This window comes from Ovis aries, chromosome 1 (assembly GCF_016772045.2).
Source record: "Ovis aries strain OAR_USU_Benz2616 breed Rambouillet chromosome 1, ARS-UI_Ramb_v3.0, whole genome shotgun sequence".
Lineage (NCBI taxonomy): Eukaryota > Metazoa > Chordata > Mammalia > Artiodactyla > Bovidae > Ovis > Ovis aries.
In genome coordinates this window covers 188,812,254-188,829,280 of record NC_056054.1, presented here as the reverse complement: position 1 = coordinate 188,829,280, position 17,027 = coordinate 188,812,254, and the positions used below count along the sequence as shown (strand labels likewise).

General features: G+C 43.5%; 1 protein-coding gene across 2 annotated transcripts in view; it reads left to right on the top strand.

Annotated features, from left to right (window-relative positions):
• The first annotated feature begins 12,505 nt into the window (after positions 1–12,505).
• HACD2 (3-hydroxyacyl-CoA dehydratase 2) overlaps positions 12,506–17,027 on the top strand; it is a 92,137-nt gene continuing 87,615 nt past the window's right edge. For both annotated transcript variants that reach the window (XM_027956481.3, XM_042232294.2), the window contains exons 1-2: positions 12,506–12,681; positions 15,640–15,757. In XM_027956481.3, coding sequence (XP_027812282.1) covers positions 12,527–12,681; positions 15,640–15,757 — 273 coding nt within the window. In that variant the 5' untranslated portion in view covers positions 12,506–12,526. The remainder of the gene's footprint in view (positions 12,682–15,639; positions 15,758–17,027) is intronic.

Here is a 17,027-nt window from a genome sequence, read left to right as displayed (position 1 = left end):
CAAAGTATATCTAACATATAAAGTATAAGCAAGAAGCACCCAAAACAAGACATTTTAATGAATGATCACTAAGGGAAAACCTATGTAACCACCATCCAGGTCAAGAAATGAAGTATTTCTATTACTCCCAGGACCCCTCCCCCTGCCACTCTCCCTAATACTTGTGCCCCTCCCCACTATTTGCTATCAGGGTAAGTATCCACTGTCCTGACTTTTGGGATAATTTTTTTTTTTTTGCTTTCTTTATAGTTTTGCCACCTGTATATGAATTCCTTAAGCAATCATTTCATTTAGCCTGATTTTGAAGTTTAGAGAAATGAATCATAACTGTGCATATTCTTCTATGCCTTACTTCCTTCACTCAGTGTTGCTTATGAGATTCCTCTGTGTTACAGTTGAATGGAGCAGCAATTTGTTCACCTGCATTGCTGTGAAGTACCCCATTGTAAGATACTGTTGCTGTTGTTTAGTCACTCTGTCGTGTCCGACCCTTTGCAACCCCATGGACTGCAGTACTCCAGGCTTCCCTGTCCCTCATCATCTCCCGGAGCTTGCTCAAACGTATGTCCATTGAGTTGGTGATGACATTCAACCATCTCGTCCTCTGCCACCCCCTTCTCCTCCTGATTTTAATCTTTCCCAGCATCAGAGTCTTTTTTAATGAGTCAGCTCTTCACATCAGATGGCCAAAGTTTTGGAGCTTCAGCTTCAGTATCAGTCCTTCCAATGAATATTCAGGCTTGGTTTCCTTTAGGATTGACTGGTTTGATGTCCTTGCAGTCCAGAGGACTCTCAAGAGTCTTCTCCAACACCACAGTTCAAAAGCATGGTAAGATATACCACGGTTTACTTACTTATTCTATCGTAGACTGATGTTGTGTAGTATTCAGTGTGGACTATAATGAACAATACTGATTTAAGCAGTCTGGTTAACACAGACTTAGTATTAACTAAGTTGCTCAGTTGTGTCTGACTCTTTGTGACCCAATGGATATGTATCCTAGGGATCTTTAAGGCCATGAACCTAGCATTAGAAAAAATAGTCATAGGATATGTATATCTTTGACTTTCCTAGATAATGCCAAGCTGTTTTCCAATGTGAATGCGCCCACCTGCAGTCTGCAAGTTTCTACCACACTATACCCTCACCAAAAACTGATGCCATCAGTGGTTCATTTTAGCCACTGAAGGATGGCTAATTGTATCTCACTAGGTTATAACTGTCATTTCCCTGATCAGTAAGGAGTTGATCTGTATTTGCATACTTACTGATCATTTATGTTTTTCTTTGGTAAAGTCCCTGTTCAAGTCTTTTGCCCACTTTTCGTGGTGATTATCTCTTACAGATTTGAAAAAGTTTTCAAACATTGTGGAAACTAGTCCTTTATTAATTACACATGTGACAAATATCTTTTCCCACCCTGTACCTTGCTTTTTTTTTGCTTGTTTTATGCTACCTTTTGATGAACAAAAGTCCCTTAATATAGTTAAATTGTAGCAACCTTTGCGTTTGAAGTTGGTGCTTTTTATATCTTGTATTAAAATTCTTTCCTTACCTTTGAGATGATATTCTTTTGTACCAATTCTCCTATACTAATCTAAAGACTTTAAATGTTGATTTTTCACATCTTGATTCTAGAAGTGATTTTTGTATAGACGGTGAGGTAGGGAATTTTTTTCCCCATGTGAATATCCACTTGTCCCAGCATCATTTATTGGAATGTCCATCTTTTCTCTACTCTCTGTCATACCTGAAGTTGACTATATATGTGTTGGTCTGTTCCTGGGATCTCCATTCTGATCCATTAGTCTATTTATCATCCCTATGCTAATACTATTCTCTCTTAATTACTATAATTCACAATAAATGTTGATATCTTGTAGAGAAAATTCTTCCAATATCTTGGCAATTTTGGGACCTTTAAAAATTTCCATATAAAAATCTCAATCTGCTTCTCAAATTACACAAAAATAAAAACAAACAACTACTCGTGAAATTTTGAGTAAGACTGCATGTAATTTATAAACTAATTTGGGGAGAAACACCATCTTTACCATACTGAGTCTTTCAATCTAGGAACTCAGTATGTCTCCATTTATTTAGGTCTTCCTTACCATCATTCAATAATGTTTTATAATTGTCTACATAAAATTGGAACAGTAGCACAGAAGCCATGTAATTAATTATACACACACGTTCAAAATTGTTGTTTTCCTGGTAAACAGAACAGTTCATCATTATGAAAGATTTTATCTCTAGTAACGCTTTTTGGCTGCCATCAACATAGATGTATTCAATGTAGTAGTTTTCAATTACTGCAGTAACAAATTATCAATACCAAAAACTTTGTCATTTAAAATAATACAGATTTATTATCTTACAGTTCTATATGTCAGCAGTCCAATAGAGGATTCACTGGGGTAAAATCAAGATGTTGGTCGGCCTGCAATCTTTTCTGAAGGCTCAAGGGAAGAATCTATTTTGTTTTCCAGATTCTGGGAGCCCCCTTTCTCCACCTTCAAAGCCAGATAAAGATGCATGTCACTATTTCTTCCATAGTCACACACCCTTCTGACTGATTCTGATTCTTCCTCCACCTCCCTTTTATGATTAAGGGGACCCACCCATAATCCAAGATGATTTCATCTCAGGATCCCTGACTTAATCACATCTGCAAGATTCCTTTTATCAAAGAAGGTAACTTCTATGGTCTGAATCTCTAGGATCCCCCTCAAAATTCATATGTTGAAATCAATGGATAATGCCTTAGATAACTCAACTTGATCAGTCTCTCGGTTGGTCCTAGCACTGGTATTAGCATTCTACCTTCACAGAAATTCTGGCTTTCAATTTTACTGATTACTGTTCTAGTTTCAATTTATTGTTCTTTACCATCACCAACAAAAGTCCTCTCTCCACTTCTGATCCCCACTTAGAGATATCCTTTAATGATTTCCCACAAACTCACCAATGGTTTACAAAGAGTGCTTATACTTTTTCTAATCTTTGGGGTTTTAGTTCTATCAGTCTCAGTCTGTCTCTTTTGGTAATGGAATGTGATAGGCTGAATAATAGCCCTGCCCCAGATATGTCTATGCTTTAATTCCTAGATCGTTACTTGTACAGTAAAGGGGACTGGCCATGTGATTAAGGATCCTGGGATGGGGAGATTATTCCTGACTACCTGGTGGGGCTTAATGTAATCTCAAATGTTGCTATAAGAGAGAAGCAGTGGAATAAAATTAGAGAAGGCATTCCAACAACAGAAGGAGAGATTGGAGAAATGGACCTGTGAGTTAAGGAATGCCAGCTCCTAGAAGCTGGAAGAGGCAAAGAATGCATCCTCCCTTGGAGCCTTCAGAAGAACCAGCCCTGCCAACACCTTGACTTTATCCCTGAAAGAATCGTTTTGGACTTCTGACCTACAGAACTTGAAGAGAATCAATTCCTGATGTTTCAAGCCACTAAGTTTGTGGTAATTTGTCACATGGGCAGTAAGAAACTAATAAACGGGAGTTGATTTACTTTACAGATAATACTTTCAACCTATAACTATTTAAGAACTTGATTCATTATCCTGTCTTAGTTCTTAAATTCCCCAGTCTAGTACTCAAGCCTCAACTATTTATTTAAACTCATTTTCCTCACTTCACCTTGGTTATCCTTCTGTAGACACACGGCTGTATCCTATTACATTTCTTACCTTCTATCCTCTCTCACTTTAATGACATTCATACTTGTTGTAACACCTCCCTTACTGTCTTTATAATTACGTTGGAGACACATCTTCAAGAAGCTTTTCCTGACCTCTCTGTCCTCACAACAATATTGCTTTGTGATTCTCAGAAATGGGTGTTTACTTAGACCTCTCTAACTTGTTTAACATTTTGATTATTCTTTGAATGTAACAATTCTCTCAACAGGAGACTATAAGATACTCGAGGCAGATAACATGCATTCAGGATCTGTTGAAAGCTTCTGGAGATGAGACCCCATTCTCTAGTCCTTCCTCCTCCAAAACAGGAAGTGATGACTCCAAAACCCCAAGAGATTTCCACCCTCCTCCATCAGCCAGGACCCGAAGCAAACACGTTTCCTCTCAGAGAGGTAGCAGACCGGAGGGCCCTACACGGGTTCATGTGCCTTTCTCAATTCCCGATATGAGCCAAATTGAAGAAAAATTGGGATCCTTTTCAGAAAATCCTACTAGACACAGAAAAGAACTCCTCCGCCTTACACAAGCATATCATTTAACCTGGAATGATCCTTATTACACCCTAAATGCCACTTTAACCCCTGATGAAAAGGAACGGATATGGCAGGCAGCCCAGACTCATGCTAATCAGCTCCATAACCAAGATTTAGGACTAATCCGCCGGCTGATGATGCAGTCCCTTGAGCCATGGTGGACATATCAAGCATCATATGATCACCTGCATCATATGATCACCTGTTTACTAGAAGAAATGCTAAGAAGCTCTCACATTGGTGCTAACTATGTTAAGATTAGGACGTGACTCAAGAAAAAGATGAGAATCCTGCCCTTTTTCTTTCACGGCTTACTGAGACAGTCCAAAAACACACTAATCTAGATATTTCCACTCCCGCCAGACCTCTGTACCTACATGTCCCGTTCATAAGCCAGTCAGCCCCCGATATTCGCCAAAAACTATGCCAGTTAGAGAAGGGCCCCGAAACCCCTCAGCGAGATCTCCTAGAAATAGCCTTTAAAGTTTTCAACAATAGGGAGGAAGAAGTGAAAAAAGAAAAAAGGAAAGAAAGGTCAAATATGCTTTATTCACTGCAGCTATCCAAGGAAAAAATTCAACACCTTTGGCCCATCAACCTCGGCCCACCCATGTGGGACCTAACCCTCCAGACCCCTGCTTCAGATAGGACACTGGGCTAAGTCCTGCCCAAATCCTAGCCAGCCACCAAACCCTGCTCCACCTGTAAACAATGGGGCCACTGGAAAATGGATTGTCCTCAGACACTAACCAGTAAATCTCGGGATCCACCCCAGGCCCAACAACAATCGGCCAGAAACCAGACTCAGGGAGGCCCTGGCACCCCAGACCATGGTTCCTCAGATGAGGTGAGAGATGATCCAATTGTGCCTGAGTTATTCCAGTGACAGAGCCCAAGCTCCAGACCCCAAGTCCGCCCCATATGGACGGACTTGGAGCTTTGGGTAACTGGCATGGTGGATGGACACAAAGTCTTATTTCTAATTGATACTGGAGTGGCCTTTTCACCTTTAACCTCCTTTAAGGGCCCTCTCCAACCTTCAGAAGTAGCCATCAAAGGGGTCTCAGGCATCCCTTTTTATCCCAAATAACCCCTTCTCTCCTTTGTTCCTCTGGCAAAACAACACTAACACATTCTTTTATAGTAGTTCCCCAATGCCCAATGGCATTAATGGGATTCGATCTTCTGGCTAAGCTACAAACTTCTATAAACCTCCCATTCTTAGATCCCATATCAATTCTTTACATCCAAATGGCACCTGAACCCTTGGCCAGCCCTCAATCCCAAAACCTGTCCCCTGACCTTCCCCTGATAGATCCTTGGGTCTGGGACACTGAAGCCCCATCAATAGCCAGACACCATTCCCCCATGCAGGTCTTTCTTAAGAATCCCTCTCAAGTAATAACCCAAACTCAATATACCCTGACCACAGAATCCTGACAAGGACTTAAACCAATAGTCTCCCAACTGCTCAAAGCCGGCCTTATGGACCTATCTGTTCTCCTCATAATACTCCTGTACTGGCAGTCAAAAAGGGACCCCACTCCTGGCGTTTACTTCAAGATCTTCGCAAAATCAATGAGGCCATAATACCCGTACACCCCGTGGTCACTAACTCTACACCCTTCTCTCACATATTCCCCCTGACACACTCTATTTCACGGTATTGGACCTCAAGGATGCTTTCCTTACTTTACCTCTACACCACTCCTCACAGCCCCTATCTGCTTTCACCTGGATGGATCCAGACACATATCAATCTCAACAATTAACTTGGACTGTTTTACCACAGGGGTTTAGAGATAGCCCTCATTTTTTCAATCAAGCCCTTTAAAGAGGCCTACAAACTTTAGACCTAGACTCTACTACCTTACTCCAAAACGTAGACGATTTATTTTATGTAGTTCCTCTCGCCTTAACTGCCTAGTCCACACTGCGATGGTATTAAATGCCCTAGGCAACTGGGGCTATAGAATCTCATTCTCCAAAACACAAATTGCTTCCACCACTGTCAATTAAATGGGATTACCTCTCACTCCCACATCCAAAATAATCCCAGCTCAGAGACTTCGAGCCTTGACACAGATCCCCAGGCTCCAAACCAAGAGGGAACTTCTTTCTCTATTAGGTCTATTAAACTTCCGAATATGGGTCCCAAATTTTGCCCTCCACACAAAACCTCTCTACCAAGCTACTCAAGAAAACTTAGATGAATCCTTATTGGCCCCCATCTGTCTCCACACTATAATACAGACTCTTATCAAACAGTTACTACAGGCGCCTTCTCTTTACTTACCTGATTACACCAAGCCTTTTTTCCTTTTTGTACATTCTCGAAAAAGACATGCCTTAGGGATTCTGTGCCAAAAAGAGGGGGACATATGGGGCCCTCTAGCTTACTTATCTAAACAACTCGATCTCATCACGCTTGGATGGCTACCTTGTCTCCAGGCCTTAGCTGCAACCACCCTCTTCATACCTGAAGCCCAACAACTAACCTGAAATGCTTCTCTAAATATATGCTCACCTCATTCCTTCAATGGAGAAGGCAATGGCACCCCACTCCAGTACTCTTGCCTGGAAAATCCCATAGCTGGAGGAGCCTGGTGGGCTGCAGTCCATGAGGTCACTAAGAGTCGGACACGACTGAGTGACTTCACTTTCGCTTTTCGCTTTCATGCGTTGGAGAAGGAAATGGCAACACACTCCAGTGTTCTTGCCTGGAGAATCCCAGGGACAGGCGAGCCTGGTTGGCTGCCATCTATGGGGTCGCACAGAGTCGGACATGACTGAAGCGGCTTAGCAGCAGCAGCAGCAGCAGCAGCAGCAGCAGCAGCAGCAGCAGCAGCAGCAGCGGCAGCATTCTTTCAATGATTTACTCTCTCATCGGGCTTTCCTCTCTTTGGCCCCTGCTAAGTCACTTCAGTTGTGTCCGACTCTGTGAGACCCCATAGACGGCAGCCCACCAGGCTCCCCCATCCCTGGGATTCTCCAGGCAAGAACACTGCAGTGGGTTGCCATTTCCTTCTCCAATGCATGAAAGTGAAAAGTGAAAGTGAAGTCGCTCAGTCATGTCCGACTCTTAGCGACCCCAAGGACTGCAGCCCACCAGGCTCCTCCGTCCATGGGATTTTCTAGGCAAGAGTACCGGAGTGGGGTGCCATTGCCTTCTCTGCCCCCTGCTTGATTACAAATCCTCCACACATACCTCCTCGATCCATCCCTTTCTTTCATGCCTTGTAAACCTCTTAATCCTGCTAGCTTACTCCCTACACCAGATCCAGAAGCAGAACACCTATCTCATGACTGTATTTAGACCTTAGATATGACACTTAATCCATCTGAACATTTGATCAGCCATTTGACCAGCCCCTTACTGACTCCAAAGTCCCATCCTGGTTCATAGATGGCAGTGCCCAGAAACAAGCCCCATTTGGGGCTAGATATGCTAGTTTAGGGACAGCCCAACAAAGTTATCCCCTCTCACCTCATCAAGTCAGCCACACTCCCAGCTCACACATTCTCACAACAGTGAACTGATAGCTCTTACACAAGCTTTGACCCTAGCCAAAGACCAAAAGATAAACATTTACACTGACTCCAAATATGTCTATAACATATTACATTCTAACATAATCTGGAGGGAGAGGGGATTCCTTACTCGGAAGGGCACACCTATTCTCAGTGCTTCTTTTACTTCTGAACTCCTCTATGCGGCTCAGCTCCCCAAACAAGCTGCTGTAATACATTGCCGGGGACATCAGCAACGTAGTCCTATCTCCTTTTATAACAATATAGCAGATTATGAAGCAAAGCGGCAGGCCTCCTGTTGGTCCTGTCTTTACTATAGCCCAAATTGACGAGCCTAACATCCGCACATTACTTTCATATTTACATTCCCTTTTCCACCCCTCTACAGTAGTACTTAAGACTTTCCTTCAGGACTTTATTGAGTTAACTAAGGACAATGTCACTTCTTTAAATAATCTAACCCAAACTTGTACCATTTGTCAGTGGACAAATCCTAATTCTAACATTCACTGCCCCCCCTCCTTTCCCCATCCACCAAATTCACGGACATCTTCCCGCGCAAGACTGGCAGGTAGATTTCACCCACATGCCACCTGTAAAAAGTGCTATATTTCTCCTAGTCTACATAGATACACTTTCTGGATGGATTGAAGCTTTCCCAGCTACTAACAAACGAGCCCCTACTGTGGCTCAGCTTATTCTTACTGAAATCCTCCCAAGATTTGAAATGCCTTCCTCCCTCCAGTCTGACAACAGGCCCAAGTTCACATCCCAAATTACATATTGCACGAGCCCTTCAAGTTCCTTGGAAGTTGAACATTCCTTATCATCCCCAGTCTTCTAAGGTTGAGAGAGCCAACCAAGTCCTAAAAGAAACTCTGACCAAATTAATGATCGAACTTTATCAAGACTGGACTAAGCTTCTCCCTTTAGCCCTCTTAAAGGTCTGGGCCTTACCAAAAAAACCCTTAAATACCAGTCCGTTCGAGGTCATGTATGGGAGGCCCATAATACCTTTGGGTCTTCCTCCTCCCAGGACAGTCCCATACTGCCTTCCCACCTTCCTTTTCCTTTACTTGCCCAGATATGAGATGCCCTTTGCCACATATAGATAACTTACTGCCTTGACCACACCCCAATCTTCCATACCCATCCCTTCAAATAGAAGACAAAGTCTATATGGCAGTTTAGTCCCATTCAGATCTAACCCCAAAATGGCAAGGACCCTACATGGTAATTCTGCTGACCCCTACCACTGCAAAATTTTAATCACCCCTTGGGTACACACCACCTGATTGAAAAAGGTTATGCAGCCCAATGATGAAAATGCTTGCTAGACTAATACTTATCAAGTTTCTCACACTGGCCCTACAACTCTAAAGTTCTCATGGCTTCCACCAGCCCCAACTGGGGATGGATAAGCCTGTCAGTTTCACAGCTGCAATTATTCCTGGAACAACTTCTGGCAGATATCTGGGTCTCGAGTCCTCAAGGATCCATGCTCGAACACATTGAAGATTACATCTCCACCCTGTGGCTACAGGGAACCTTTTATAAGTTTTACCCCTTTAAAATCCAATTCTTTTCCATAAAAATTTATCTTATACTCACTTCCCAAAATGTTGTTTAACATCTTCTTCTTATCCTCCCTTCTTCCTCTGACCCACAAACTCCTTCAAAATCCTAACCTCAACTATCTATTCTGGACCCTTAATTTAACCCACACCCTTCTCAACGCTTCTAACCCACAATTGGCTAAAGACCGCTGGATATGTTTATCCGTAACTCCTCTGGGAGATTCAGCCCTCCCCATATCCATCCTTGACTGGGCCCCAGGTAACATGTCCCTACACCACTCATACCGTGGAGAGAGCCTTTACTCGTCTCATATCTTAAATATCTTCACAGTAGAGACCAAATCAGAAATTTAGACATACTCTTAAAATCTTTATTCACCAAACTTCCCTCCTTCAACAAAAAACCTCCAATAGGACGTCCTATTGCCCAGAAAATAAGTTACCACCAGCTCGTTTTTACATATCCAGAAATTCCCAAAACAGTTCATATGACCAACCGGTGGACACAATCCCTAACTCCATGTGCATCCACACCTCCACCTTACTCTTTGCCACTGAAAAGGCTATATATAATGTTTCTGGTCCTACAGGACCCTCTTTAACCTTTACAGGGGGGTTTCCTTCAACATATTCCTCCGCCTCTCCCATCGTTGAGGCCACCTTAGCGGGGTCTCTGAGAGTCCTTGAATGAACGATCAAAACCTCCCCTTGACTCCTCTTCACCATCGACTTCAGCTGTTGTATTACGAAACCTGGCTTCTATTTCCTGTGTGGTATGTCTACATACCTCTGTCTACCTACTAATTGGACCGGAACCTGCACCCTTGTATACTCCAGTCCAAACATTTTAATAACCCCCAATGATCAACCCTAGCCTATTCCTCTCATCCGCAAAAGAATAAAACGAGCCATTCATTTCATTCCCCTCTTAATAGGACTAGAAATGGCAGCTGAAATAGGAACAGGAACCGCCAGCTTAACCACCTCCATCCAAAACTATCAGACACTATCTAAAGACCTATCAGACAGCCTCCATGAAATAGCTCAAGGCCTAATAACTGTCCAAAATCAACTTGATTCGTTGGTATTACAAAATAGAAGGGGATTAGAGAAGGAAATGGCAACCCACTCCAGTACTCTTGCCTGGAAAATTCCACGGACTGAGGACCTGGTAGGCTACAGTCCATGGGCTCACAAAGAGTCGGACACGACTGAGTGACTTCACTCACTCACTTACTCAGATCTACTCAGTGCAGAGAAGGGAGGTCTATGCCTTTTTCTAGACGAATCCTGCTGTTTCTATGCCAACCAATAAGGTATTGTCCAAGGAGCTGCAAAAAACCTTGCAGATCAAGCCTCACGAATCCGCCAGAGATTAAGCAACTCCTAGCAGTCATGGTTAACAGATTGGAACTAGATGCCTTGGGTTTTACCCCTCCCTTCTCAGATCATTCATTTTTATCATCCTCCTACTTATCTTTGGGACTTGTTTGTTTAATCTTTTCCAGGGATTCCTCCAAGACCGATCCCAAGCCATTTCCCAAGACCAAGTCAAGACTGTTCTTTTGCTTGAGACCCTGACAGCTAGAATAGAAAATCAACACTACGGGCTTTAGACTTCCTTCTTCCTAGACCACAAACCCCTAACCCTCATTTATCAGCACAAAGAAGCCCTGAACATTTACAGCACCCACCTCTCTTTTTCTGTTTGTATATATTCCTTAGGGTCTAAAATGAAGGAAAGTTACATGGCTAAAAATAGCCTGGAGTTTAAACTCCCCTCCAGGTCCTCCTCTGGCCCATCTCCAGAATTCCTTGCCCCAGCCGTTTAAGAGATAACTACTCCGAACAACGTTGGAGAAGAACAGGCCCCCTTAAGACAGTAGCTTTCCACATATATGCTTACTCTTTTCTTGGGTTAGTGCAGAAGCTCACTAATCTGACTGCTGTCCCTTCTCACCCCTTCCTGTGAAGTGCCAGTCTCGCTCTTTTTCCGAACCTCGCCTTTAACTCCCTTACCCTACAGACCTCCACTATTCTAGTGTTGTAGCCACGCGTTCCGGTAAACAAACTCACTCAGAAGGACAATGCAGATAGTGAAGTGCAGTTTATTACACCGGCGGGCCCAAGGCAGAGTCTCCTCTTAGCATAAGGACCCCAACCAGTTTTTGTGAAAATCTTATATACCTTAAGTGTACGAGCCCAAATCCATCTCCCCAAATTCCCTGAAACTAGTCTGAACAAAGGAAGAGAAAGATACAATCAAAGTTAACCCATGATTCATATGCCTTAAGTCTAGGTAGTTAACAGTGGACAATTATCAATAGGCCTGTGGTCATACCCCAATAAGCAAAATGGAATTTATGATTCTATTTGGTTACACAGATAATTAGGGTATTCTTTTAGGCAATGGTGAGTCTAGGTATGAGCCCTGGGTTCTTCCATCCCGGGGGCCTGTTTTCTCAGTTGGTATGTCATTTACATAGATACTGGGCACATAGCTCAAAGTCCACAGTCTGGCCCAAGATGGAGTCCTGTTCTGTTTGTTTCCTCCTTCACTAGTAATTTAAAAGGCAGGGAATAAACCTTCGGAGACTGAAATCTTCAACCTAACTACAAGTTAACATAAAAGGCAGTTCCCGCAGGCCTCTGGGGATGATGGGAAACGAAATGTGCGTCAAATAACCTGACTCAAAACTGAAGGTTTACTCGGGGCTGCATTAGGGGGGAAGATAGGACCACTGGGAGAAGTCACGATGACAAGAGAGAATGAAAGATTTATTTAATCCAGTATGGAGGCGGAAATTATAGGAAAGAGAATAACCACGGACGACGATGCATCTTGATGGTAGAAACAGCGAGCCTGCCCAGCAAGGCCGAAGACAATATTGACCTAATCAAGATGGCGCCGGAGGTTATTCTCTGGAGGGCAAAAGCGGCGGTGATTACTCCGTTCCAAGATGGCGGTGGCAACTGAGGCTCGCGGAGGGGCGGAAGGCGCCGGGAGCGTCTTTGCCCTCCTCCAAGATGGCGGCCGCCGTGGGCGTTGTCCCTGGCTCCGCCCCGCGGCCTCCGCTCCGCCTCTCCCGCGTCCTTCCCCCCACCCTCTCACAGTGCCCAGTTCGGGCTGTGGGGCTTGCGCGAGGACAGTGGGTTCCCGGCACTTGACATGGCGGCAGCGGCGGCGACTGCAGCGTCGAAAGGGAATGGGGGCGGCGGGGGCCGTGCCGGGGCCGGCGAAGCCAGCAGCTCGCGGAAGAAAAAGGGCCCCGGGCCTCTGGCCACGGCATACCTGGTCATCTACAATGTGGTGATGACCGCGGGGTGAGGCTGGGGTTCGTGAAGGCGGGGGAGAGCCTGGCCGGGGAGGGGGCTCTGCGGCCGGAGGAGCGGCCCGGCTCGGTCCGCCACGCGCAGTGCAGCCCCGGCGGCGGGAGTCCGGGCCCCGGCACTTGGGCGCTAAGGGCAGCCGAGGCGGGATCCTCCTCCCCTGTGCCTGTTCGGGACTCTCGCCCGGGCCGGGGGCCGAGCAAGTTCCCAGGCACAGGGTGTGCTCGGAGCTGGAGTTTTGAGGCTCCGTGGGGGCTCGGGGAAGGCTGCCTAGGTGGTGGTTCGGAGGGCCTTGGGAGGACAGGTGGGCTGGCCGCACGTTCAGGTCTGGGGGGCGGTGTGCCGGGCGATCCTGCAGCGCGGAGAGCCCAGGCGGCAAGTCACGGATGGCGAGCTGTTCCCTCTGAAGGGAATGGAGGGAGCTGTGGCTGCAGAGTGACCATTTGTTTCCGCGGCTGTTTTCAAAATCCACGATGAGCTTTAATTTGAAAGGTGGTGGAAGAGCGTTCAAAGTTTTTGCCCAGTGACATGAGCAGTTCTGTGCTTTAGGTGAATTTAGACTTTATAGGTCCATGGGGTCGCTGGAGTCGAACCCGACTGAGCGACTTCACTTTCACTTTTCACTTTCATGCATTGGAGAAGGAAATGGCAACCCACTCCAGGTGTTCTTGCCTGGAGAATCCCAGGGACGGGGGAGCCTGGTGGGCTGCCGTCTGTGGGGTCGCAAAGAGTCGGACACGACTGAAGCGACTAAGCAGCAGCAGCAGACTTTATAGGATGGGTTGGAGCGGGGAGGACTCTAGAGATGGAAGGCAGAGTTACTGGGAAGGAGGGGAATAGACCCTGGAAACAGGTTTTACCCCCTCTTGTTTGTTACTTCAGTCCATCCCTTGTCACAGTGAATTTTGAGTTCTAGTTATGACACGGACTAGCTGTGTGACCTTGGATAAATCATTTAATTTCTCTAGACCTCCGTTTTTTCATCTGTAAAAACTAGAGTTGAGTTAGGCGCTCTCCAAGTTTCTCCAATTCTTTGATCTCCTGATTTTTGATCACAGGATCAGACGAATGGATAGATTTTTAAATTGTATTCATTTGTAAAAAAATTTTTTTCTTAACATTTTATTTTGAAAATTTTCAAACATACAGAAAAGTTGAAAGAACTGAATAATGAACATCTAGTTTGATTTATTTTTAAACTAGATAATACAATGGCCAAATGCAAAATTGAAAATATATGCAAGGGCATACAGTGACAATCTACCTTCCTGTCTTCCCTTTCACACAGGTTTCCTCCCTAGAAGGCAGTTAATTTTGTGTGTCTTTAAGATACTGATACTAGCAAATTGTATAATTATAACCCCATCCCTTTTTAAAAATACTAATGCTAATCTATTAGCATTTCAGCACCTTGCTTTTTCACACACAAACATGCACAAAACATATCTTGAGAAGATCATAGGGGCCTTATGACTATTGTTAGAGATAGTATTGAAACCTAGGCTCAGAGAAGTTGTGACTTGCTTATCTTGTTTGAAGTCACAGAACTTGTTAGTAATAGTTTTGAGCCTAGAACCCATGTCTCTTGGCTCAGAGACTAATGAAAAAATATTGCATGCAAGCTTACTTTATCACATAAATGGTCACAGTGATTTTAAAAGAATATTCAGGAGTGTTATGTGTGTGCTTATATATAAAAAGTCTTGTCGTCTTAGTAAGGGCATTGCACTGAAGATAGATTTTTAAGATACATTGGGGAAGGTGAAAAGAGTATTTTTAAACCATTAACATAGAGAATAGGGTGGAGGGTAAGAAATGGTATCTTAAACCAGGAAGACAAGTTGGGGGTGTGAGAGTAAAGTAAGCTTTTTTCTAGGCCACTAATCGGTAAAGAATCTACCTGCAATGCAGGAGACCCAGTTCGATTCATGGGTCCGGAAGATCCTCTGAAGCAGAAAATGACTACCTGCTCCAGTATTCTTGCCTGGAGCATCCCGTGGACAGAGGAGCCTGGCAGGCTGCAATCCATGGAATCGAGAGTCAGACACGATTTAGTAACTAAACCACCACCACCAATGCTAAAGTAGTAACACCATTAAGGAATTAATTTCTTTCTTTCTTTTTTTTTTTAACAAACTCTTGTTTGATGTATTTGCGTGATAGTTTCTAGAAATATCAGACCACATTCCCTATTGCCTAGTTAAAATTGTACACATAAATAAATGTTAGCACCTTCAAGGAGACATACTTTAATAAAAGTGTACAACATTTCAGTATGGAACTTAGCAAATAAAAAGCTACAAGATCTGAGAAATTTATTTTGGAGGAGAGTAGAACAAAAATGTGTTCAGAGCCATATGCCTAAATGCTTCCCTTTTGCATTTTGTATTGATCTGACTTTCTTTACTGAATTGATTTTGGGACTCTCAGCTTAAAAGCCTTTTATTCTAAAAAAAAAAGAAAGCTATTTATTCATGTCATTTGCAGTCTTTTAAAAGAACAGCTTTTAACGTACCAGTAAGATACTTACATAAATAGTTTAAAACATCTTATCTTCACCCTGTTATTATTACAGACCCTTTAACTGCACAGGGCATTAAATTTGCCTGTAATAGTTTCTTTTGCCTTGTACTTTCTGGCACCTAATATAGCCGCTCAAGGACCAATTTAGCTTATTCCCTTCCTTTTGGCCTTGTTCTCAATAGGCAAGGTTGCCAAAAAGCCAAGCTCCAGATGGGTGAGGTGCCACTGTGCTCTTACAAAAAAGCACTCTTGTTAGGATGTTGCTGATGGTGCAGCATTTCTGTGCATTACATACAGCTTGGCATTTGAGGGTGATCATAAATCCAGGACAGATTCTTGAGGTCACCTTTGGCAGTATCTGTCGTTGCCATGTCTTTCTATTATAATCCTACTTAACCTTTTTTTTTTTCTGATTGTTCTTTTTCTTAGGTGGCTCGTTATAGCAGTTGGTCTGGTCAGAGCATACCTGGCTAAGGGTAGCTATCACAGCCTTTATTATTCCATTGAAAAGCCTTTGAAATTCTTCCAAACTGGAGCCTTATTGGAGGTGGGTCCTGTGATTTGTTGTTGTTGATTTCTATTGTAAAATTAAAACAAGCTACTAAATTGTATTGAAGTAGCCATGTTTCTGTTGGATTTGCTTTAAATGTTAAAAACTTGCCTCATAGTATGCTATGTATAATGTTGATGTCTAGTTTATCTCTTTGACCAGGTCAAGTAGATCTCATTTAACTTGCATTACTTGGAATGTGTTTTACATTCAACTTTTATTGGAAATCAAATTAAACAGACTTATATTAGGATTAAAAAAGTTCCAGGAACATTCTAGGGAACTGCTAGCAAACTCGGATACTCTTGGGGCCTGGCATATAATGGGCACAGTGAAGTTGGTAAGTGTAGGATGTCAGGAGGGACAGATATAAGAAACAGTAGAGACTGTCTAGAAGCCTCCAAATTTTTTCTTAAAGAATAGTTTATTAATTTCCCTGTATTAAGGATAATGTATATATCCATTCCTGTCTTCTGGGTTAAGTATGTTAGGATTTTTGCGTGGCAAGTGACAGAAGCCCAATTCAAATTATTTTAAGCAAAAGGAAATTTATCGGCTCCCATGGTTGGTAAAGATGTAGGGTAAGCCTACAAAATCAAAGGGACCAGCTCAGGAATGAGGAGTGAGAACCAAGGATGTGATGCTGCGGACTCTCCTTCCATCTCTCGTCTCTGCTGCTCTGCTTCTCTTTGAATATTGGTCTTAGGCTCTCCTGCTGCAGATTGCCTTCTCCACATGGTGTGAGAGAGCTTATTTTTCTTAGCGTCAGGGAAGGATTCTGGTTGGCCTTACTTAGGACAATCACTCTTGCCAGTGATGTGAGATACTTGATTAGTCAGATCTGGGGCACATCCTTCTGGCCAAGAAACTGTAGACTTTGTTAATGGAAAAAGGGAGATGAGATGGCTTTGGGCACACACAATAGCTGCCGTAGTTCTTTATGGTGAAAATTTTTCAGGGTGCAGAGCAGATCTGGTATTCAGTTTCATTTCACGTAGCCTCTAGGCCAAGCCCGTCATGATGTTTGGAAGACTATTTAAGAAAAGACCATTTATCTCTATGAAATAAAATGTGTTCCTTCCACCTCTCCCCTAATTTTTGAAAGCAGAAAAAGCAGAGAGACTTCGATACTGTCCTTCTTACACATTTAAGGTAGATAGTGTGATGTAAAGAGCCTGCAGCCGGAGCTTGAGTGCCATATTCTAAGCATGCTAGTTTTACTAACTTACTTTGGGAATTTGGGGGTGTCATTTACCTCTTGTCTACC